Genomic DNA, 23,345 nt, shown 5'->3' with positions numbered 1-23,345 from the left:
GATGTTCTTACTTTACACACGGCACTCTTTAAGAGAGACAGTTGGGTAACCAGGCCAAAGACCTCTTAGAGACACCAATTTTCCTTAGCTGATCCACAAGAATAGAATGGTGTACTGTATCAAAAGCTTTGGCCAAGTCAATAAAAATAGGAGCACAACATTGCTTAGAATCAAGGGCAATGGTGACATCAGAGGACTTAAGGTTGCAGTGACACATCCATAAACTGAGCAGAAACCAGATAGCATACCAGAGAAAACACTAAACATCAAGCAAGCCAGTCAGTTGATTATTGACACTAAGATAAACAGGGCAAGATAGAAATTGGCCTATAACAGTTAGGATCAGCTTGATCTCCCCCTTTAAATATAGGATGCACCGTGGCTGCCTTCCAAGAACTGGGAACCTCCCCAGAGACAGGTTATAAAAGGTGAGAGATGGATGAGGGGATGATAGAGGCTGCAACCTTATAGAAGAAAGGATGTAAACCATCTGACCCAGATATTTTTTTGGGGGTCAAGTTTAAGGAGTTCTTATAGCACCTTAGACTGAGTGACTGCCTGCAGGGAGAAACCGTGTAGCGGGGCAGGGGAAAGAGAGGGAGGAGCATCAGGGGTAGTTGCATTAAAAGGGCTGAGGGATTAGGAAGTGTTGGACAGGCAAGAAGGCATGGCGGAGTCAAATAGGAATCCTGACAATGTTTTGTGGTGATTAAAGAGCTCAGCCAGTAACAACCACATCACAAACAGTAAGGGACATGGGCAGCTGTGAGGAGGAGGGTTTATTCTCCAGGTCTTTCACCATTTTCCAGAACTTCTTGGGGTTAGACCCAGAGAGAGAGAACTGTTCCTTAAAGTAACTAACTTTGGCCTTCCAGATACCCCGAGTGCACTTATTTCTCATTTGCCTGAACGAGAGCCAGTCAGCCTGAGTATGCGTGTGCTGAGCCTTTAACCAAATGGTGTTCTTGAGGTGGAGCAACTCTGCCAGATCACGGTCGAACCAGGGGCTGAACCGGTTTTACTCTATTCTAATCAATACCACTCAGACAATGCTCGTCATAATAGTTAAATAATTCTTAATTCCATTATTTTACTTTTAGATATTACTGCACTGTTGGAGCTAGGAACACAAGCATTTCGCTTCATCTGACCAATAAAATTAGAGTAGATGTCCTTTCTCCCACGGTCCTGGACCACACTTAGACTGACCACTACCCTCACCTGTGCCCAGCTGATCCTGCCATCGCACGCGCACACACACACACACACACACACACACACACACACACACACACACACACACACACACACACACACACACACACACACACACACACACACACACACACACACACACACACACACACACACACACACACACACACACACACAGAATGAGGGAAAGGGAAAGAAAGAGTATGTGTTGCAGAAGAATTTAACTTTTGGAAAAGTTAAAACTGGGCTGATGATTATGTAAGATCCTCACATAACTGGGGTTCAATGTGCTGCTGTGTCGCTATGGAGAATATAACCATTAAAACACCACCAGAACACACAAACACAAGTTACAATCTGACCTGGGGCAGGGGTGAGGGGTGCAGGGCAGGGGTTAGCTCCCCACCAAACAAACAAACATTTCCAGGAACCTGAGTTATGATCTAATTAGGCCTAATTATTTCTAACAGCATCACAGTGTGACCAGAGAGGGGAACAGGAGAGTCTGGTGCCAATCCGTCTTAACAATGACCTGCGCTGTTCTCTATTGCTCTGTGCTGCTGTCGCGAATATGGAAAAACACACTACACGTCTTCAAAGACTAGCAGCCTTACTACCCAATGATGTAAACAACACTAAAAGGTAGTGTTACATAATAATCAGAACACTGGTAAACAATGTTAGACTCTGTTAATTAATTCCAACACAGTCTGTGGGCTGGGCTCTCTGTCTGAACTCTGCCAGTACTGGGGTGTGTGTGGGGAGCACACATACGCTCACGCGCACGCATGCACACAGAGACACACTCCATTGTCAGATTACAAAATAATTTGATATACAATCTGTTATATGATTTCAGTGAGTACAGTAATACTTTTCCCCCTCAATGAAAGGTGCCATGTTTAGATATGAGGGCAAGCAGTTCAACACAGGTAAGTCATATTATTCACCATTTTCAGAAGTATTGGTCCATTATGACATCACAACTACATAAGCACAGAATGTCATTGTAATTCTCTGTGAGCCAGCTATGTCACCACTGATCAATACATTCCAAACATTCCCTTTGAACATTCTGGTGACTGAATACTGAACATAGAACACCAGTATCAAGAAGACAATCTCAGATTCCACCTGAGACATAGTTATTACAGCAGCCCACCATAAACTATAGAACGTGTTACTAGACGAAAGGTTGAGGTTGCAGAACAAGGTGTGAAAGATGACTGTCCATATCATTGATGCTGAGGAGAATCCTGCAGCCGATACAAGAAGATAATGCTTCAATAGGGAACCTTGGTGCTGCCAGTACCAACTCCCTTCATCCTGCCCCACCACCTCAACCCAGGGCCACGAGAAGCTTCCTGAGCTCAACCAGAAGGTTCATCACACCTCGCATCCTTCCTACAGAATCCCAGTACTGGAGTTGACTGAAGAAAGTGTGCTCTGCAACAAATTGCCAGTTTGAAGGCAGTGGGAAAGATTGTGACTGGGGAAAATAAGCCACATCCTCCTTCCAGAATCCCAGTAGTGCAGAAGAGTGCTATCTGCAATGTGATTCGTCGAGGACTGCATGCAGCTCCAACATATCAGCAGACAAGGAAGGATAGTTTTCCTCACATTCGGAAGCCACTGCGACCCATTGAGACCAATGTGTAGTGGAATACATCTTCCTCCATAGTGCCAAGCCATTGAAGGCAGTCCATGGAGCCAAAATGGCCACAAAGACGCCATTGCCTTCCATTAGATCCAGAGTCACTGTGCCTAACAATGGTCCCAAGAAGGAGATATTCCGGCCAGTCACACCAGAGGGCAACCCGCATCCTACTTTAAAGTTCAGAAGGCAGGTCGTGAAGAAACATATTCAGATCAAGACTCAGACCCTAACTATACAGGATCTACTGACATAAGATGGTATTGAAAGTCTTTTATTATGAGGATGACCAGTAGATGGCATATCTGAAGGCCAATCTGATCAGTATCACCCAGGAATTGAACCTAATGAAGAGTGGGGCCAAGATGGACACTCAGGCTTTGGAGGAGAAGAAAGCAAAGGAACAGCTCAAGGCAAAGGTAGAGAAGTACATCCAGGAGATTTTCCTGATGAAGGTGGATTCTGACCTACAGGCCTGCCATCATTCACTTTTAACTGGACTGTGTTTACAGGCAGTAGCAACAGCGCACTTTAGAGCATTAGAACACATTTGCCACCTGAATGGACTTCTGTAAATACCTCGGGTGTCCTCCTACATTTAGAAACGTCACAGTCCTATTGATCAAACAACCTCAGTTGCTTATACACATCAACAAGATCAACAACTAATGCTAGCCAGAGCGAGATTAGCTAAAAATCCAACGAGGGAACATTAGATTAACACTATCAAACTTTTTAGTTAGTTTGCCGTCAAAACTGCACTGATAAAAGATGGGGAATAGTAGCCTGCTCGTTTTTCTGCAGCTTGCCTGCCAATGCATGCTTGTCCCAACCCACAACTGAATGGGAACTTGCCTGCTATGTCCCTGTCCACTTATGTATATAAAGATGCTGTATATAGCATTAACATATTAAAACAAAAACAGAGAAATCATATTTGTCCAGCCTTTGCTGCTATACTTGCAGATCTGCATAATATGCTGTGACCCAAATCAAAGAGTATTTAATAACTCTAAATAACAAACACATAGGTTGTTGTAACGTTTAAACATTTGCACTGCATGGATCACCGGTGCAGTTGAATGCAGCATTGCTGTATGGTGTTTTGTTGCAGGTTTAGTTTTATGGTTATTCATTGTCAAGCTCTAAAAACCAAAGCCAGACTGCCCCATTTTAGTAGCTAGGACTGTGGCATGTGTCTGTACATTTTCCCTCCGCTGTAAATCTGACACATGAAAGCAGTGCAGCTGAAGTTGAATTCACCCATGCGAGCACATCAGGCTGTAACTAGTAGATGACTCATTTATACTCGCTTGTTTGTCCTATTCGGACCGCGGGCCTTGTGTTTGACACGTGTTTGACACGTAGCCTATTAAACACATTGTGACCGACTTGTGATCATTGCGCTTGCTAGTTTGATTGTATTGACATTCCCAGCCTTCGTTATAGCCTCCCATTTTTGTTTAAAATATTGAGTCATTGAGGCAGCAAACAATGTGTCAGACCAGCTGTGATTTACAACCCGATAGCAATATTTTTTGGACTACCAAGAAATCATTTGGTGAATTATATGAATCATGCATTGAACTGGATCCATACAGTCTGCCAACAATGCCTTAGTGTGCGTCATGGAAGTTTGAGGAAAATATAACCTATTTTTAAAACCTCTTATAAAGTTGGTTTTGAAGCATAAACTAGGAATCTAATATTTTTTACTGATATGTCTGGTTGTTTCATATCTGCAAAGTAGTTAAAATGCTGTCAGTTCCACTTTAAATATTGTACCACTTTCTGACCTAGTTATACTATTCTTTACAGTGCTATGCCTCTTACACCGTTTAAGATAGAAACTTTAAAACTTGCAGACTAGTCTGGAATAGTGTGTATGTATACAGCTTTCTGATACTATCTATACTTTTAAAACTTTTATTAAACTTCATCCACTTCTATGGGGTTTGTTCAACATTCTAAAGCTTCCATTGTGACAACATGACTTCCAACATTCCAGTCACTGTGAATGCAACATGACACAAATCAGTTACTTTATCCACAAATTAGAGCATATGAAATATTCCTATATTTCTCTGCTATTCAAATCTGAAATCAGTTCAAAAATATCTTCTACCAATCTACCATCTAACGATACAGCTGTTTTAGTAGCCGCATAAACAAAATTCACTAACTTTTTACAAACTGACATTTTTCACCACTTTCATAGCACTTTAGACAAAACATTAAGTGTGTGACATCTTGATCTACTTCTCTGCTATTCAAATCCGGAATCAGAGCAGAATGATCTGATACTAGGGCTGTTGCGGTGACCGTATTACCGCCACGCCGGCAGTCATGACCACAGTAAAATTCCACGTGACCATTCACCGTAATCTCCTCTTATGCACTCAGGACATGTGTTGGTAGTATCCAACTCAAAGCCTAACAACGAAATAGACAGCACTTTCAAAAGGTAATGGTTAATTCAAGACACCCATACACATATTAGAGCTTATACATACACATATTAGAGCTTATACATACACATAGACCTATATATGTGCCCAAGACTGAAAAAAATATTACAATGATGATTGTGCAGTTCCTTATACAACACATAGCCTATGCATATTATGCAGCACAGAAACATATATTTAAAAAAAAAAACGGATTTAATATGTTTAATTGGTATAGCCTATACTCCAAAATTATTCAAATTCTAGTAATCACCTTTGAGTGTGGACTGTATTATTATGATACTAGATGAACTGGTTACCTTATGCTACACTTTAAAGTTTCTATTCATGAGTCTGAGAGAGAACGTATAGGCCTAGGTGATGCTGTTGGTCCATTGATTATGCAGGGTGGCTTACAGAGTTAGCCTACAATAGTGCATTTATATTTGTTTTTGAATGGCCTAGTAATAGGACTTTTAAAAATAATTTCACATTTGGCTACCTTTAGCTGCAGAATATATCACCACTGTGCTTTTCCATCTCATCCCCTTTCTCCTCCATTCCTTTCTCAAGCAAGCAGAGAGAGTAGCTGTCAACAGTTTAATGAAATATGTTTCGTTGTGAAAACATGTTACTTTCCCGACAGATTTCACTTGGTTTCCCAAATTAAGCAATTGGCAGCTGCAGGAACAAAGTTGGGGTTTTGAGAGTTTTGTCGGAATATCACCTGTCGTGCAGTGAGAGGTTGCATGCTCCTCAAACAATGTTTGCTGCATGGAGTGAAACACCCGGAGTATCCTACACTAACGAACAGATGGGAAGCGTCCATTCGCTATTCGACTGCATAAGCATTTGACATGTATTTTTCCCTTGCCCATTTGATAATGGGCCATTCTAAATCTAAACTAATTTAACATACTAGTGAAGACAATATTAAGAATAGTCTGACGGTGATATGGTCACTTGATGAGAGAACATTGTGTGCGGCCTGATGCAAGGAACAGAGCCTAAGCTTTTTTTGCGACTTTCTCAAATCATCAATAGCCTATAGTTGAATCAGGCAGCACATAGAATGTCTTAGAAATCAAAACAGATAAAGGTTGTATCATTAACAACTAAAGTTGCTAAATAACTCTAAATCTAGCGTAGCCTATAGGACCCGGGACTTAAGCATATCTTGTCTGCTAAATGAACAAGCCTACAGCCTATGGCATGGCACATAGCCAGATAACATACAGTAACAGGCCAACTCATATTCAATTAATCTGAAAAAAAAAAAAATCATATCACAATGTTTCTTTACCTACCTAAAATAATGGAGTTATTTTATGGTTTATATTAAAATGAATTTATTAGACTTGTTAAAATGCAGATGTTCCAAAGGCACGCAGCAGCAGCGTGTACGTGTGGAGGCCTGTGAGACGGGCAACATTGTGCTTGACAATAACCGTCTGACACATTTCATGAACGACCGCCACAGCCCTATCTGCTACCAATAAAAAGTTACAACTGTTTGTTGGTGTTGAAAAGTAACTAGCTAATATCAGCTAACAGCTCATTGTTATTGATTCCAATGCATTTCAATGGCAAAAAAGGGCCATAGACTAGAATGGTAAAGAACTCTAAAATTCTAGACCCATCTCCTCTTTCACCATTTAAGCTATCAACTCCAAACCAGCGCTGACATGTTCAGACTAACCCTACTTCGATTGCCTGTCAAAATAGTTTTTATAGTATTTACACCTTTTGAACTACAACCATTTAAAATAAATAAACATGAGTTTGAATGAGAACCATAGGAATACAGAGGTAGCTATTCAAAGTGGCCCTGCTCCTTAGCCAATTAAAAAACAAGACCAACTTTAAAACATTCAGGCTATCCTAACTTCAAATTCTTTTGAATCTTTATCAAATATATACATTTGCATAAATTAGCATAAAAAATAATAACTCACCAACAGTAACTCTTGATCTGTTCAAGCTAGAGACACCAAACCAACTTTAAACTGTGCAGGCTATCTGAACATCAAATTCGTTAAAATGTTTATCAACTATAACTTTAGAAATGTACATAAAACAACTCACCAACAGTAAAATATTGAACTGTTCAAGTTAGAGAAACCAAACTAACTTTCACATGTTGAGGCTATCCCAACTTCAAATTCTTTAAAAACGTTTATCAACTATAACTAAATAAACGTTCATAAATTTGCATAAAATAACCTCCCACAGTAATAACTCTTGAACCGTTCAAGCTAGAGACAGACACCAAACTAATGTCCACATGTTCAGGCAATCCTATCCACTGCCACAAAAATACTTTCCAAGAGCTGAATGATGCAAGTCACATTTTCCTTAATGGATTTATTTTTCTAATTTATTGTTGTGATCACATGTAGGCCTATTTGAATATTTTGTATACATTTATTCAATTTAATTGTGTGTAAAGTGCCTTTAGAGTGCCTGAGCTGTGCATTCGCTTGCCCATCTGATAACGACTAGGACCACAATGGAAATAATTATGTTTTATTCTTGACCATTTTAAATGTGTGTAGTGTTGTATTCATAATGACTGAGGAAACTCAATGTATTTGACATTTGTCAAATTAATAAACAAATTAGGATAATTACTTCATTCAGGTGGAGACGAAACATCGATTTGGGATAAGTGCGGCCAACTCCAAGCTGAAGACATGGGAGCACTGCGCCCGGGGCTTTCATCCCAGCCGCCTGGAGAAACACAGCGAGGTCTGTGTCAAGCTGTCCTCCAAGAGCTCCAGATGAGGAGGTCTTTGACTCCACCAAGCCCCGGCTCAAGGGCACCGACTATGTCATGCAATACGTGGTGTGATGCACCAAGGGTCTGTCTGGAAATCACCACTCCTTTATATTTTTTACTGAACAGACAGACCGGAGACAGACCGGAGACAGACCGGAGACAGACCGGAAGAGCAGTGGGGTTGGGATTCTAGAACAGATGTGCTGTGGGCATTGGCGGTGACATCAGACCAATCGCTAGAACACCTGTTGCCCAAAAGATTACCTCTAACTTGGTAACAGCGAGGGTTCCAATAAGAGGCAGTAATACTAAGAGGCAATATATTCAGAACCATCTAAATCAACTGTGTTCAGCAGTTCCACAGAAACATATGTAGTTCTTCAATAAAATAATGAATCAAAGAACTCATACAATTTTTTTTTGTCAGATTTGTTGATGGTTCAGAAAAGCAGAGAATATTAACAAAAAACGGAATTACATCTTTCGTTCATAATTTCAAATATAAGAGTGTAGACTCGTGCCCCCCATCCCAAACACACACACGTCATGTGATACACACTTACTGTCTGATTTTGTCACTTCCAGCTCCAAATCTGGGTCCAGTTGGTCCCCTCCTGAAAGAAACATACAAAGAATCTGTACCTCCACATACACAGCACTGTATAAGAAATAGGCGGTCAATTCAGTCAAACACACTAATGTTTTACTCACAGGAAGAAGTCCTCCTCTTCATCAGAGTCTTCCTCCAGCAGGTTCCTCTGTGATGGGGCAAAGGTTAGATGTCAGGGGTCAGACACACCACCACTGATACGGAAAATGGAGGCAAATCAAATCAATTACATGATCATTGAGAAACCATGCAACATCTAATCTATTTTCTGTTTTGCTAATAAAAAGTATATATTTCTGCTCTGTTGTGCTGGTCTCCTGTGTGTCTTGTTGCTATAAACATTACTTGAGAGAGAATGTTGTTTGTTTTGCCTTTCACAGTGTATTAGAGCATTAAGAGGAGCTGAGTAGTATTTTTTATTTCCCCCCCCCCCCCTCCTCCTTTATTTAACTAGGAAAGTCAGTTAAGAACAAATTCTTATTTTCAATGACGGCCTGTTCAGGGGCAGAACGACAGACTTGTCAGCTCAAGGGTTTGAACTTGCAACCTTCCGGTTACTAGTCCAACACTCTAACCACTAGGCTACCCTGGTGGTTAGGCTTCCAGAGACTGGCTGATCTGAGGTCAGCTTACCAACCATCATATACCTACCTCCAACAAGACAGACTCTTCAATTGTGTTATAGAAGACCCCATATAAATGTGGGTTAAAACTGAGCTCAGTTAAAACCCTAAAATAGACTGTGTATAAAACTGATCACAGTGAAGGAATGGTATAAAACCGACTGGGATGGTTTTGTACATCTTTCTCAGGTGGCGAGTTGGCTACAGAATAAACAGAATGTCTCTGCTTATTATTCTTCTCCTGTCGTGTGGACTTTACTAGCCATTACCAGGTAACTCAGACAAGGATGTGGTTTACCCCAGTCTATCAGGGATATCAGATCCTTGTTCAATCTTATTCTACCAGGGACAGGTAGGATATGGCCTACAGCCATGGCTCTGGCCATAACAACCATAACATACAGCAGGCCTATCAGAGTCTTGGAACAACAGTGGAGAGGAATCCCCAAAAACATGCCAGAGAGAGCTCCATAAATTCTATATCTAGCCTCAGTCATAATTTTATTTAGTTAACTAGTTAAGAACAAATTCTTATTTACAATAACGGCCTACCCCGGCCAAACCCGGACGATGCTGGGCCAATTGTGCGCCGCCCTATGGGACTTCAATCACGGCCAGTTGCGATTCAGCCTGGAATCGAACCAAGGTCCGTAGTGACAACTCTAGCACTGAGATGCAGTGCCTTAGACCGCTGAGCTACTCGGGAGCCCACACATACAGTGCCTTGCGAAAGTATTCGGCCCCCTTGAACTTTGCGACCTTTTGCCACATTTCAGGCTTCAAACATAAAGATATAAAACTGTCTTTTTTTGTGAAGAATCAACAACAAGTGGGACACAATCATGAAGTGGAACGACATTTATTGGATATTTCAAACTTTTTTAACAAATCAAAAACGGAAAAATTGGGCGTGCAAAATTATTCAGCCCCCTTAAGTTAATACTTTGTAGCGCCACCTTTTGCTGCGATTACAGCTGTAAGTCACTTGGGGTATGTCTCTATCAGTTTTGCACATCGAGAGACTGAAATGTTTTCCCATTCCTCCTTGCAAAACAGCTCGAGCTCAGTGAGGTTGGATGGAGAGCATTTGTGAACAGCAGTTTTCAGTTCTTTCCACAGATTCTCGATTGGATTCAGGTCTGGACTTTGACTTGGCCATTCTAACATCTGGATATGTTTATTTTTGAACCATTCCATTGTAGATTTTGCTTTATGTTTTGGATCATTGTCTTGTTGGAAGACAAATCTCCGTCCCAGTCTCAGGTCTTTTGCAGACTCCATCAGGTTTTCTTCCAGAATGGTCCTGTATTTGGCTCCATCCATCTTCCCATCAATTTTAACCATCTTCCCTGTCCCTGCTGAAGAAAAGCAGGCCCAAACCATGATGCTGCCACCACCATGTTTGACAGTGGGGATGGTGTGTTCAGGGTGATGAGCTGTGTTGCTTTTACGCCAAACATAACCTTTTGCATTGTTTCCAAAAAGTTCAATTTTGGTTTCATCTGACCAGAGCACCTTCTTCCACATGTTTGGTGTGTCTCCCAGGTGGCTTGTGGCAAACTTTAAACCACACTTTTTATGGATATCTTTAAGAAATGGCTTTCTTATTGCCACTCTTCCATAAAGGCCAGATTTGTGCAATATACGACTGATTGTTGTCCTATGGACAGAGTCTCCCACCTCAGCTGTAGATCTCTGCAGTTCATCCAGAGTGATCATGGGCCTCTTGGCTGCATCTCTGATCAGTCTTCTCCTTGTATGAGCTGAAAGTTTAGAGGGACGGCCAGGTCTTGGTAGATTTGCCGTGGTCTGATACTCCTTCCATTTCAATATTATCGCTTGCACAGTGCTCCTTGGGATGTTTAAAGCTTGGGAAATCTTTTTGTATCCAAATCCGGCTTTAAACTTCTTCACAACAGTATCTCGGACCTGCCTGTTGTGTTCCTTGTTCTTCATGATGCTCTCTGCGCTTTTAACGGACCTCTGAGACTATCACAGTGCAGGTGCATTTATACGGAGACTTGATTACACACAGGTGGATTGTATTTATCATCATTAGTCATTTAGGTCAACATTGGATCATTCAGAGATCCTCACTGAACTTCTGGAGAGAGTTTGCTGCACTGAAAGTAAAGGGGCTGAATAATTTTGCACGCCCAATTTTTCAGTTTTTGATTTGTTAAAAAAGTTTGAAATATCCAATAAATGATTGTGTCCCACTTGTTGTTGATTCTTCACACATTTTTTTTTATAGTTTTATATCTTTATGTTTGAAGCCTGAAATGTGGCAAAAGGTCGCAAAGTTCAAGGGGGACGAATACTTTCGCAAGGCACTGTATAAATACACTATATGACTAAAAGTATGTGGACATCTACTCGTCGAACATTTCATTCCAAAATAATGGGCATGAATTTGGAGTTAGTCCCCCCTTTGCAGCTATAACAGCCTTTCCACTAGACGTTGGAACATTTCTGCGGGGACTTGCTTCCATTCAGCCACAAGAGCATTAATGAAGTTGGGCACTGATGTTGGGCGATTAGGCCTGGGTCGCAGTCGGCATTCCAATTAATCTCGAAAGTGTTAGATGGGGTTGAGGTCAGGACTCTGTACAGGCCAGTCAAGTTCTTCCACAACAATCTTGAAAAAACATTTCTGTATGGACCTCGCTTTGCGCATGGGGGCAATGTCACGCTGAAACAGGAAACTGTTGCCACAAAATTGGAAGCATAAAATTGTCTAGAATGTCATTTTAATGTTGTAGCGTTAAAGATTTAGGTAAAGTGTTTAGTTCCTCCTCTTTCCCCCTCCACCAAACTTTACAGAAGGCACTATGCATTGGGGCATGTAGCGTTCTCATGGCATCCACCAAACCCAGATTCGTCTGTCGGACTGCCAAATGGTGAAGCGTAATTCATCATGCCAGAGAACACGTATCCACTGCTCCAGAGTCTAAAGGCGGCGAGCTTTACACCACTCCAACCGCATGGTGACCTTAGGCTTGTGTGCGGCTACTCGGCCATGGAAAGCCATTTAATGAAGCTCCCGACGAACAGTTATTGTACTGATGTTGCTTCCAGGAGTAGTTTGGAACTCGCTAGTGAGTATCGTAACTGAGGACAGACAATTTTTACGTGCTATGCGTTTCAGCACTTGGCAGTCCCATTCTGTGAGCTTGTGTGGCCTACCACTTCGCGGCTGAGCCGTTGTTGCTCATAGACGTTTCCACTTCACAAACAGAGCGCTTACAGTTTACAGGGACAGCTCTAGCAGGGCAGATATTTGACGAACTAACTTGTTGAAATTTTGGAGCCACATTGAAAGTCACAGAGCTGTTCAGTAAGGCCATTTTACTGCCAATGTTTTCTATGGAGATTGCATGACTGTGTGCTCAATTTATTAATACACCTGTCAGCAACGGGTAAGGCTGAAATAGCCGAATCCACTAATTTGAAGGGGTGTCTACATCCTTTTGTATATGTGGTGTATATCTGGCTGTATATAAATATATCTCAGATAACAAGAGGAATTTATTTTATTTCACCTTTATTTAACCAGGTAGGCTAGTTGAGAACAAGTTCTCATTTACAACTGCGACCTGGCCAAGAATAAAGCAAAGCAGTTCGACACATACAACAACACAGAGTTACACATGGAATAAACAAACATACAGTCAATAATACAGTAGAAAAAGTATATATACAGTGTGTGCAAATGAAGTAAGATTAGGGAGATAAGGCAATAAAAAGGCCATGGTGGCGAAGTAATTACAATATACCAATTAAACACTGGAGTGATTGATGTGCAGAAGATGAATGTGCAAGTAGAGATACTGGGGTGCAAAGGAGCAGGATAAATAAATACAGTATGGGGATAAGGTAGTTGGATGGGCTATATTACAGATGGGCTATGTACAGGTGCAGTGATGTGAGCTGCTCTGACAGCTGGTGCTTAACTTCTTTGGGGTAGGGGGCAGTATTGGGTAGCTTGGATGAAAAACGTGCCCAAATTAAGCTGCCTGCTACTCAGCCGTAAAAGATAGAATATGCATATAATTAGTACATTTGGATAGAAAACACTCTGAAGTTTCTAAAACTGTTTGAACGATGTCTGTGAGTATAACAGAACTCATATGGCAGGCAAAAACCTGAGAAGAAACCCGACTTACAGAAAACGTTTGACCTCTGTCATTGCCAACAAAGGGTATATAACAAAATATTGAGATAAACTTTTGTTATTGGCCAAATACTTATTTTCCACCATAATTTGCAAATAAATTCATAAAAAATCCTACAATGTGATTTTCTGGATTTGTTCCCCTCATTTTGTCTGTCATAGTTGAAGTGTACCTATGATGAAAATTACAGGCCTCTCATCTTTTTAAGTGGGAGAACTTGCACAATTGGTGGCTGACTAAATACTTTTTTGCCCCACTGTATGTTTCACTTCCCAAGGCTTCCACTAGATGTCAACAGTATTTAGAACCTGTTTTGAGTATTCTACTCTAAAGGAGGGGCTCATAAGGGCTCGTTGAGTGAGTGGTCTGACACAGCGGTTGCATTAAGCTGAAGTTTATTTAAAGTTCCATGTATAATAGTCGTATCTTTATTAATGTTTATTATGAGTATTACTGTAAATTGATGTGGCTCTCTGCAATATCACCGCATGTTTTAGAACTACTGAACGTAACGCGCCAATGTAAACTCAGATTTTTTTATATGAACTTTAGTAAACAAAACATACATGTATTGTGTAACATGAAGTCCTATGAGTGTCATCTGATGAAGATCATCAAAGGTTAGTGATTAATTTGATCTCTATTTGTGCTTTTTGTGACTCCTCTCTTTGGCTGGAAAAATGGCTGTGTTTTTCTGTGAGTTGGTGGTGACCTAACATAATCGTTTGTGGTGCTTTCGCTGTAAATTCTTTTTGAAATCAGACACTGTGGCTGGATTAACGACAATTTTATCTTTAAAATGGTGTAAAATACTTGTACGCTTGAGGAATTTTAATTATGAGATTTTTGTTAAAATTTGGCGCCCTGCACTTTCACTGGCTGTAGCAGGGGGGGGGGGGGTTCCACTAGCGGACTGGGGTTCCACTAGAACCCCAGTCCTAGACTGGTTAAAGCTAGTGAGGGAGATATGAGGCTTCAGCGATTTTTACAGTTCGTTCCAGTCATTGGCAGCAGAGAACTGGAAGGAAAGGCAGCCAAAGGAGGAATTGGCCTTGGGGGTGACTAGTGAGATATACCTGCTGGTGCACGTGCTACGAGTGGGTGCTGCTATGGTGACCAGTGAGCTGAGATAAGGCGGGGCTTTACCTAGCAGAGACTTGTAGATGACCTGGAGCCAGTGGGTTTGCCGACGAATATGAAGCGAGGGCCAGCCAATGAGAGAGTACAGGTCGCAATGGTGGGTAGTATATGGGGCTTTGGTGACAAAACAGATGGCACTGTGATAGACTGCATCCAATTTGTTGAGTAGAGTGTTGGAGGCTATTTTGTAAATGAAATCGCCGAAGTTGAGGATCGGTAGGATGGTCAGTTATACGAGGGTATGTTTGGCAGCATGAGTGAAGGATGCTTTGTTGCGAAATAGGAAGCAGATTCTAGACTTAATTTTGGATTGGTGTTGCTTAATGTGAGTCTGGAAGGAGAGTTTACAGTCTAACCAGACACCTAGGTATTTGTAGATGTCCACATATTCTAAGTCAGAACTGTCCAGAGTAGTGATGCTGGACGGGCAAGCAGGTGCGGGCAGCGATTGGTTGAAGAGCATGCATTTAGTTTTACTTGCATTTAAGAGCAGTTGGAGGCCACAGAAGGAGAGTTGTACGGCATTGAAGCTCGTCTGGAAGTTAGTTAAAAGCGTCCAAAGGGCCAGAAGTATTCAGAATGGTGTCCTCTGCGTAGAGGTAGATCAGAGAATCACCAGCAGCAAGAGCGACATCATTGATGTATACAGAGAAGAGAGTCGGCCTGAGAATTGAACCCTGTGGCACCCCCATAGAGACTGCCAGAGGTCCAGACAACAGGCCCTCCGATTTGACACACTGAACTCTATCAGGAAAGTAGTTGGTGAACCATGTGAGGCAGTCATTTGAGAAACCAAGGCTGTTTAGTCTGTCGATAAGAATGTGGTCATTGACAGAGTCGAAAGCCTTGGCCAGGTCGATGAATGCGGCTGCACAGTAATGTCTCTTATCGATGGCGGTTATGATATCGTTTAGGACCTTGAGCGTGGCTGAGGTGCACCCATGACCAGCTCTGAAACCAGATTGCATAGCGGAGAAGGTAAGGTGGGATTTGAAACGGTTGGTAATCTGTTTGTTAACTTGGCTTTCGAAGACCTTAGAAAGGCGGGGTAGGATAGATATAGGTCTGTGGCAGTTTGGGTCTAGAGTGTCTCCCCCTTTGAAGAGGGGGATGATCGCGGCAGCTTTACAATCTTTGGGAATCTCAGACGATACAAAAGAGGTTGAACAGGCTAGTAATAGGGGAAGCAACAATTGCGGTGGATAATTTTATAAAGAGAGGGTCCAGATTGTCTAGCCCAGGTGATTTGTACGGTTCCAGATTTTGCAGCTCTTTCAGAACATCAGCTATCTGGATTTGGGTGAAGGAGAAATGGGGAGGCTTGGGCGAGTTGCTGAAGGGGGGTGCCGGGCAGTTGACCGGGGTAGGGGTCGCCAGATGGAAAGCATGGCCAGCCGTAGAAAAATGCTTATTGAAATTCTCAATTATAGTGGATTTATCGGTGATGAGTGTTTCCTAGCCTCAGTGCAGTGGGCAGCTGGGAGGAGGTGCTCATATTCTCCATGGACTTTACAGGGTCCCAGAACTTTTTTTGAGTTTGTACTACAGGATGCAAATTTCTGTTTGAAAAAGCTAGCCTTCCTAACTGCCTGTGTATATTGGTTCCTAACTTCCCTGAAAAATTGCATATCACGGGGGCTATTTGATGCTACTGCAGTACGCCACAGAATGTTTTTGTGCTGGTCAAGGACAGTCAGGTCTGGAGTGAGCCAAGGACTAAATCTGTTCCTGGTTCTAAATTTTTTGAATGGAGCATGCTTTTTTAAAGATGGTGAGAAAGGCACTTTTAAAGAATAACCAAGCATCCTCTACTGACGGGATGAGGTCAATATCATTCCAGGATACCCCGGCCAGGTCGATTAGAAAGGCCTGCTTGCTGAAGTGTTTTAGAGAGCGTTTGACAGTGATGAGGGGTGGTCGTTTGACAGCAGACCCATTACGGATGCAGGCAATGAGGCAGTTATCACTGAGATCTTGGTTGAAAACAGCAGAGGTGTATTTGGCGGGCAGGTTGGTTAGGCTGATATCTATGAGGGTGCACGTGTTTACGGATTTGGGGTTGTTCCTGGTAGGTTCATTGATAATTTGTGTGAGATTGAGGGCATCAATCTTAGATTGTAGGATGGCCGGGGTGTTAAGCATGTCCCAGTTTAGGTCACTTAGCATCATGAGAAGATAGATGGGGGGCAATCAATTCACATATGGGGCGGCAGGGTAGCCTAGTGCAAGTTCAAACCCCCGAGCTGACAAGGTACAAATCTGTCGTTCTGCCCCTGAACAGGCAGTTAACCCACTGTTCCTAGGCAGTTAAGAATTTGTTCTTAACTGACTTGCCTAGTAAAATAAAAGGTACTTTTTTTTATTTTGTTTTATTTTTATTAAATAAAAAATAATGTCCAGGGCACAGCTGGGGGCAGAGGGTGGTCTATAGCAAGCGGCAACGGTGAGAGACTTATTTCTGGAAAGGTGGATTTTTAAAAGTAGAAACTCGAATTGTTTGGGTACAGACCTGGATAGTAAGTCTGCAGAGTTCTGTCAATCTCTGCAGTAGATTGCAACTCCGCCCCCTTTGGCAGTTCTATCTTGGCTGAAAATGTTATAGTTAGGGATGTACATTTCTGGGGTTTTGGTGGTCTTCCTAAGCCAGGATTCAGACACGGCTAAGACATCCGGATTGGCAGAGTGTGCTAAAGCAGTGAATAAAAAAAAAACTTAGGGAGGAGGCTTTAATGTTAACATGCATGAAACCAAGGCTATTACGGATACAGAAGTCAACAAATGAGAGCGCCTGTGGAATGGGAGTGGAACTAGGCACTGCAAATCCTGGATTACCCTCTACATCACCAGAGGAGTAGGATAAGGGTACGGCTAAAGGCTATCAGAAGTGGTTGTCTAGTACCTTCGGAACAGAGAGTAAAAGGAGCAGGTTTCTGGGCGTGATAGAATAGATTCAAAGCATAATGTTCAGACAAAGGTATGGTAGGATGTGAGTACATTGGAGGTAAACCTAGGCATTGAGTGATGATGAGAGATATTGTCTCTAGAAACATTTAAACCAGGTGATGTCATCGCATATGTGGGAGATGGAACTAAATGGTTGGTTAAAGGAATACTGAGAAGGGTTAGAGGCTCTACAGTGAAATAAAACAATAATCACTAACCAGAACAGTAATGGACAAGGCATATTGACATTAGGGAGAAGCATGCGTAGCAGAGTGATCATAAAGGTCCAGTGAATGGTTGGGCTGGCTGGGGACACGGCGATTCAGAGAGCTAGCAGGCCGGGGCTAGCAAGCTAGCAGCGGGCCTTAGAGGGACGTAGCGACGGAGGAAAGTCTGTTTTAGCCTCCTTGTGCGTTTCCGTCGATAGACCAGTCGTGATGGACTTGTAGACAGTGTAGCAGAGGGGTCTAGTCCAATTGGCAAATGGATCTATTCAGCTAACAGTCAAATATGCTCTAGACAGATGGGCATTCAGGGGATGTCGTGACGGAGGGGCCTGTTGGAAAATAAACCCTCGGGCAGATTACGTCGGTAGTCCAGTCGTGATGGATAACCAGAGCTTTGTGTAGTAAAAGGGGCCCAGGCCGATTGGCAAAATAGGAATAGTGGCACGAGAAGGTGGTTTAGCTCCAGGCTAATTGGTGCTTGCTACGGGACAGGGACGTTAGCCAGGAGTACTCACTCAGATTGCAGCTAGCTAGCTGCGATGATCAGGATGAGAAGGTTCAGAGCTTGCGGTAGGAATCCGGGGTTATGGAGAGAAAATATATCCGGTATGCTCTGGTTTGAATCGCGTTGTACAAACTAAATGTGATCCATATGATCATAAGGACAAGCCTTTATCTGATGAGTGGTCCAAACCCCCCTTCTTCCTCTCCTCTACCCATGTTCCATCCCAGCCATCTGACTGCATGTCACTGCTCAGCTCTGTCCAACTCCTGGATGTCTGATCCCAGGAGCCAGGAGAGGACTGAGAGCTAATATCAGAGAAGGGGGATGGAGGGAGGAGGATGGAGAGGGACGTGTGTGTGTGTGTGTGTTACAGATGTGGCATCTTAATGTGACCCAAATGATTCCTGTAGCACCAGAATCTGACTGGGCCATTCTGTTCCTGCAGGAAACGGATAGCCTCCCTTTAAATGCAAATTCTATAACTTGAATCTGAACTAATGACTTAACTGTCCCTGCATGAAGAGAAAGGGTTTATTTGGGTTTCTGTTGCATTTATGTTAAACAGAAAGCCCATTTGCGACCATTTGCTTTTTCCTGTGGAAGAGGAAAAGTTGCTGCAACAAAAGGGTGATCAAACTAAGATGCCAGATCTGTATGTAAGAAGCAAGTCTGTTTCTCTTTGAATTCAGCTGAACACAACAACACAATCCTGAGACAGAGGAGGGAGTCTTCTCTGAACCTCAGAGAAGCAAAGGGAAAGAGGAACTATGATGGAGAACATACGTTTGGCTAAAGGGCTCTGGAGTGTCATCCCTCCATCTCTTGCTCTCTTTAACCCCTCTGTCCCTTGTGTTTCCAATGTTCCCCTCCTTTCATGACCCATCTGCGTCTCCTATATCTAGGATCATTTCCACTTGCCGGACGTGGATGCCTTCCCCTCTCTGTCTCCCTGCAATGTCCCGCTCTCAACCGCTCTCTCCACCCCGTCTTAAATAAGTTTGCACTTGGGAAATGTTTTTGTAAATGTAACTAATAAAAACCCTTGAACCTTGCTCCATCCCTCCCTCCACCCATATCTCACCCTCTCGCTGCATATGGATCCCGTGACCTCTTCATCATTGAGGTGTCGTTTGAATTTGGGAGGCATGATGGCGTCTTCAGGTTGCTCCTCCGGCTCTGGCTCCCTCTGTAGGACAGGAGGAGGAACACCGGTTACAAACCTCACACACATATTAATGATACAGTTCAGCAGAAACCCTGGTCCTACTGGGGTGCAAGCTTTTTCTCCAGCCCAGCACTAACATTGTTTAAACTAATCAAGGATAAGTCGTTATTAGTAGAATCAGACGTGTAAGTGATGGGCTGGAAATGAAAGCCTGCAGCAAGCCCTCCGGATGACCACTGCTGCTGCAGTGATTATACCAATTGCAGACAAATACCAAACAAGCAAAGCACACACTCAGGTGGGCCTCAACACCAGTTTGGTTATCACATAAAATATATAGTATGACAAAGCTGGTCTGAATGCTTGACTCTTTTACACACTTTAAAAAAAACGTTGGTTCAAAGTTATGACTGGTCCTGGTTCCTCTCTAAGTTTCTCCAAGCCACTGCAGACTCAGGTATTGCTCTCTAAGGGTTTAGGTCCTGGGGTTGTGAAGTGTTCTGTGACTGGACTGACCAAACAGAAACTAGCCTACTTACAGTATCAGCCTATATGTCACTCAGCAAACAGAGCAGTGAAGACGGGACCCTCGCGCTCATGTTGGGAGGTGTGTGTGAGTGCTGCAGGCTGATAACGATAACTGCAGCCTTGGCCTCACCATGAAGAGTGTGAGAGCAGAGAGGAACTAAACACTTCACCTAAATCTTCAAAACATGTAGAACTCATTTAGGATAGAGTTTTTAAACAAGCATGGTTTTTAAACCATTTCCCCTAACCCCTAAGACTGTAGGGAATATGTCAGGCTTGCCAGGATGTAATTGTGAGAGTTAGGCCTACTTATGCGTGGGTGGTGGCGTTGGACTGAATGTTCCATCTCAGCAGAGCGGCCTGGTTGTTATTCAGGGTTTCTCCTCTCCTGCCTGTTCCCTTTTGAGGGGTGGAACATGGGAGCAGTTTTAATGGGGAGCAGAGTTTGATTTAACTATGCTGGCTGTCTATGCTGTGGAACTCAGCTCACTCAGGGGAGGGCTCCTGTGTCCGCTCACTGCTCCATCTCTATTCCCTCATTCCTGTCTCGGAGGCCCGGAGTAGAAAACATGCTGTTCCTCCATTTAGCCTCAACCATCCCTCTTCCTCAACCAGTTGATTGGCTGTGCATCAAACTCAGCCCCAGTAACATTACAACACAACCCCTGCTGTTCAGTGGTTTTAGGTGGGGCACAAAGGCCTCCTGTACAACTTGTTGTTTATACAGCCTACATCAAATGGTTTCACTGAAGCCAAATGCCTTTCTGTGAGAAGAGAGAGCTAGGCAAGTCAAGGAAAAGAAGTCAAGGATTAAGGGCGCTGTACTGCAGCGCCAGCTGTGCCATCAGAGTCCTGGGTTCGCGCCCAGGCTCTGTCGTAACCGGCCGCGACCGGGAGGTCCGTGGGGCGACGCACAATTGGCCTAGCGTCGCCCGGGTTAGGGAGGGCTTGGTCGGTAGGGGTGTCCTTGTCTCATCGCGCACCAGCGACTCCTGTGGCGGGCTGGGCGCAGTATACGCTAGCCAAGGTGGCCAGGTGCACGGTGTTTCCTCCGGCGCATTGGTGCGGCTGGCTTCCGGGTTGGATGTGCGCTGTGTTAAAGAAGCAGCGGCTTGGTTGGTTGTGTATCGGAGGACGCATGACTTTCAACCTTCGTCTCTCCCGAGCCCGTACGGGAGTTGTAGCGATGAGACAAGATAGTAGCTACTACAACAATTGGATACTACGAAATTGGGGAGAAAAAGGGGTAAAATTCAAAAAAATAAACCAAAAAATAAAAAGAAAAGAAGTCAAGGAAAAGGAAATACTTCCCCACCCCAAACCCATCGCTTGTTTCATTATTTTATGCTGCACATGAATTGCCCATAGGGGAATAAAGATTTAATGAATTTAACTGAATAAATTCAAGGTATAATTTTAGACAAATTTGTCTAAACACACATCTTCACAGCTTCTACCCCGAGCCCATCTCTCCTGCCCCTTATGTACCATTGAATCCAGCTCAGACTGAAACAGTTGCTTATCTCAGCGTCTCCTTCTGGCAGGGCAGTTGGTAAAGGGACGTTCCATGGCCAGGAGCGGAACGTTCCGGTAAATAGAGGAGAGAGTGGCAGGGGTAAAGAGAGAGAGATGCACAGAAAAGGAAAGAAGAGGAAAGAAAAGCCAAGCTAGCAAATCTGGGTTGCAGATATGCAAGTAGGCAGCTTTGAAAGAAGCACTTTAAAAAGGCACAATCTGTAACATCTACTTCAGGTAAGATGTTTTGTTCATCCAAAAAGCAATGAAGAAGAGTAGGATGAGAGGAGCGAGGTGTAGAGGAGGGTGTTTGTTAAGTTTCACACTCGATTGTATTGGGGCGATTCCACACCAGGGAAAATATTTGTGGTTACTCAGATTGTTCCAGCAATTCTCTTATCAGAACTTAATTGGGAGGAAGGATGTTTAACATGCTTTTAACATTTGTATCACAAACAATTTTTGGGAAAATCATGATGAAATTAACAATTTTAGGCCCTTTTTAGACCTATACATGCCTCCTGTAAGACCCTATGACCTGTACATGATACACTATGAACTGTACACGATACAGACAACATTTGTGTCATTAAACTCTATTGCAGAAGTACTCAACTCTAACCCTACATGGTCCAGAGTGTGCTGGTTTCCTGTAATTAATTGCACACAGCTGGTGTCCCAGGTCTAAATCAGTCCCTGATTAGAGGGGAAGAATGAAAAAAAGGCAGCGGAACTGGCTGGCTTCGAGGTCCAGAGTTGAGTTAGAGGGCTCTATAGTGTTCACGCAAATATGGAGTTTGTATAGATTCTGAAATACAAAAAATATATAAAATATGAATCTCAAAACCACCTTTTCTGATTATGCCTATTCTTTGACATTTTTTGTAACAAAACTCTTCAACCGTCAAATTTCCAGAGCCCTCTGGTACTTTTGGTACGACCCATTTTAAAACATAGAAATCGACATTATAGGTTATTAATCAATCAATCACAGCCCTCCTTTAGGATTGCACATTCAGCAAGTCATCAAAGGGAGTTCCCTTTGAATCCATTTTCCCATTCACTGTGTTGGTGGTGCCAATTACGTTAATCATACCTTCAGAATTAGCAGAGAACCCACTATGGACATATTATTTACCCGATGAGTATATTGTTCCAAACAATACATCTTAAAATGAACTAAACTAATCTAATAGTTTTGAGATAGTTTTGATGTTGAATAAATGAATATGTAATATTCAATATCTCGACAGACTACTTAGTGTACTCTCGAATATAGAGTATAATGACACCAAGATGTTGTCCGTATCATGCACATGTCACAGATCATAGGGTCTTCCAGGAGGCATGTATAGATCTAAAATGGCCACTCATAATAATTTTATTAAAAATGTAAAACGCAGTTCAAACATCCTTCCTCCTAATTAAGTTTATATGTGAGAATTGACAGAACAAGCTGAGATTTATAAAAAAAAATTTAAAAAAAAAAAAAAAAAATCTGCTCACGCTGGCATGGAATTGCCCTATGGACAGTGAAACAGATTGTGCACTTAAAATCAAGCTTAGAAAAAACAGGAATCAGCTGAAAAGGGTATAGCCTAGGCCAAGTATCTAGGCTAAATGGCAGAAGCTCATCAGCTACAAGGGGAATGAGGAAATGACAGAGAGCCTAAAACAACTGGTTCAGGCAGCCATGATCAAAGTTGTTGTTGTTGTTGAGGGAAGTGGAACTCTGATATTATATTTTGCTGAAAGCACAGTTCACAGCCTAGTCTATGGACAGGAGAAAGAACTGGCACTAAGACAGGAAGCAGGACCT

The 23,345-nt window shown here is 42.7% G+C and overlaps 1 protein-coding gene across 3 annotated transcripts in view; it reads right to left on the bottom strand.

The window, feature by feature from the left end:
- LOC139409334 (vesicle-associated membrane protein 4-like) overlaps positions 1 to 23,345 on the bottom strand; it is a 42,291-nt gene that overhangs the window by 18,138 nt on the left and 808 nt on the right. For 2 of the 3 annotated variants that reach the window (XM_071154313.1, XM_071154314.1), the window contains exons 2-4: positions 19,400 to 19,504; positions 8,807 to 8,853; positions 8,659 to 8,709 (exon numbers count right to left, since the gene is read on the bottom strand). In XM_071154313.1, the coding sequence (XP_071010414.1) occupies positions 8,659 to 8,709; positions 8,807 to 8,853; positions 19,400 to 19,465 (164 nt within the window). In that variant the 5' untranslated portion in view covers positions 19,466 to 19,504. Of the gene's footprint in view, positions 1 to 8,658; positions 8,710 to 8,806; positions 8,854 to 19,399; positions 19,505 to 21,499; positions 21,546 to 23,345 lie in introns of all 3 variants that reach the window. The other variant, XM_071154312.1, reaches the window with a different exon arrangement.

This window comes from Oncorhynchus clarkii, chromosome 5 (genome assembly GCF_045791955.1).
Source record: "Oncorhynchus clarkii lewisi isolate Uvic-CL-2024 chromosome 5, UVic_Ocla_1.0, whole genome shotgun sequence".
NCBI classification, from domain to species: domain Eukaryota; kingdom Metazoa; phylum Chordata; class Actinopteri; order Salmoniformes; family Salmonidae; genus Oncorhynchus; species Oncorhynchus clarkii.
Note: the sequence above shows the minus strand (reverse complement) of the source record. Positions and strands in the feature narration are given on the sequence as shown.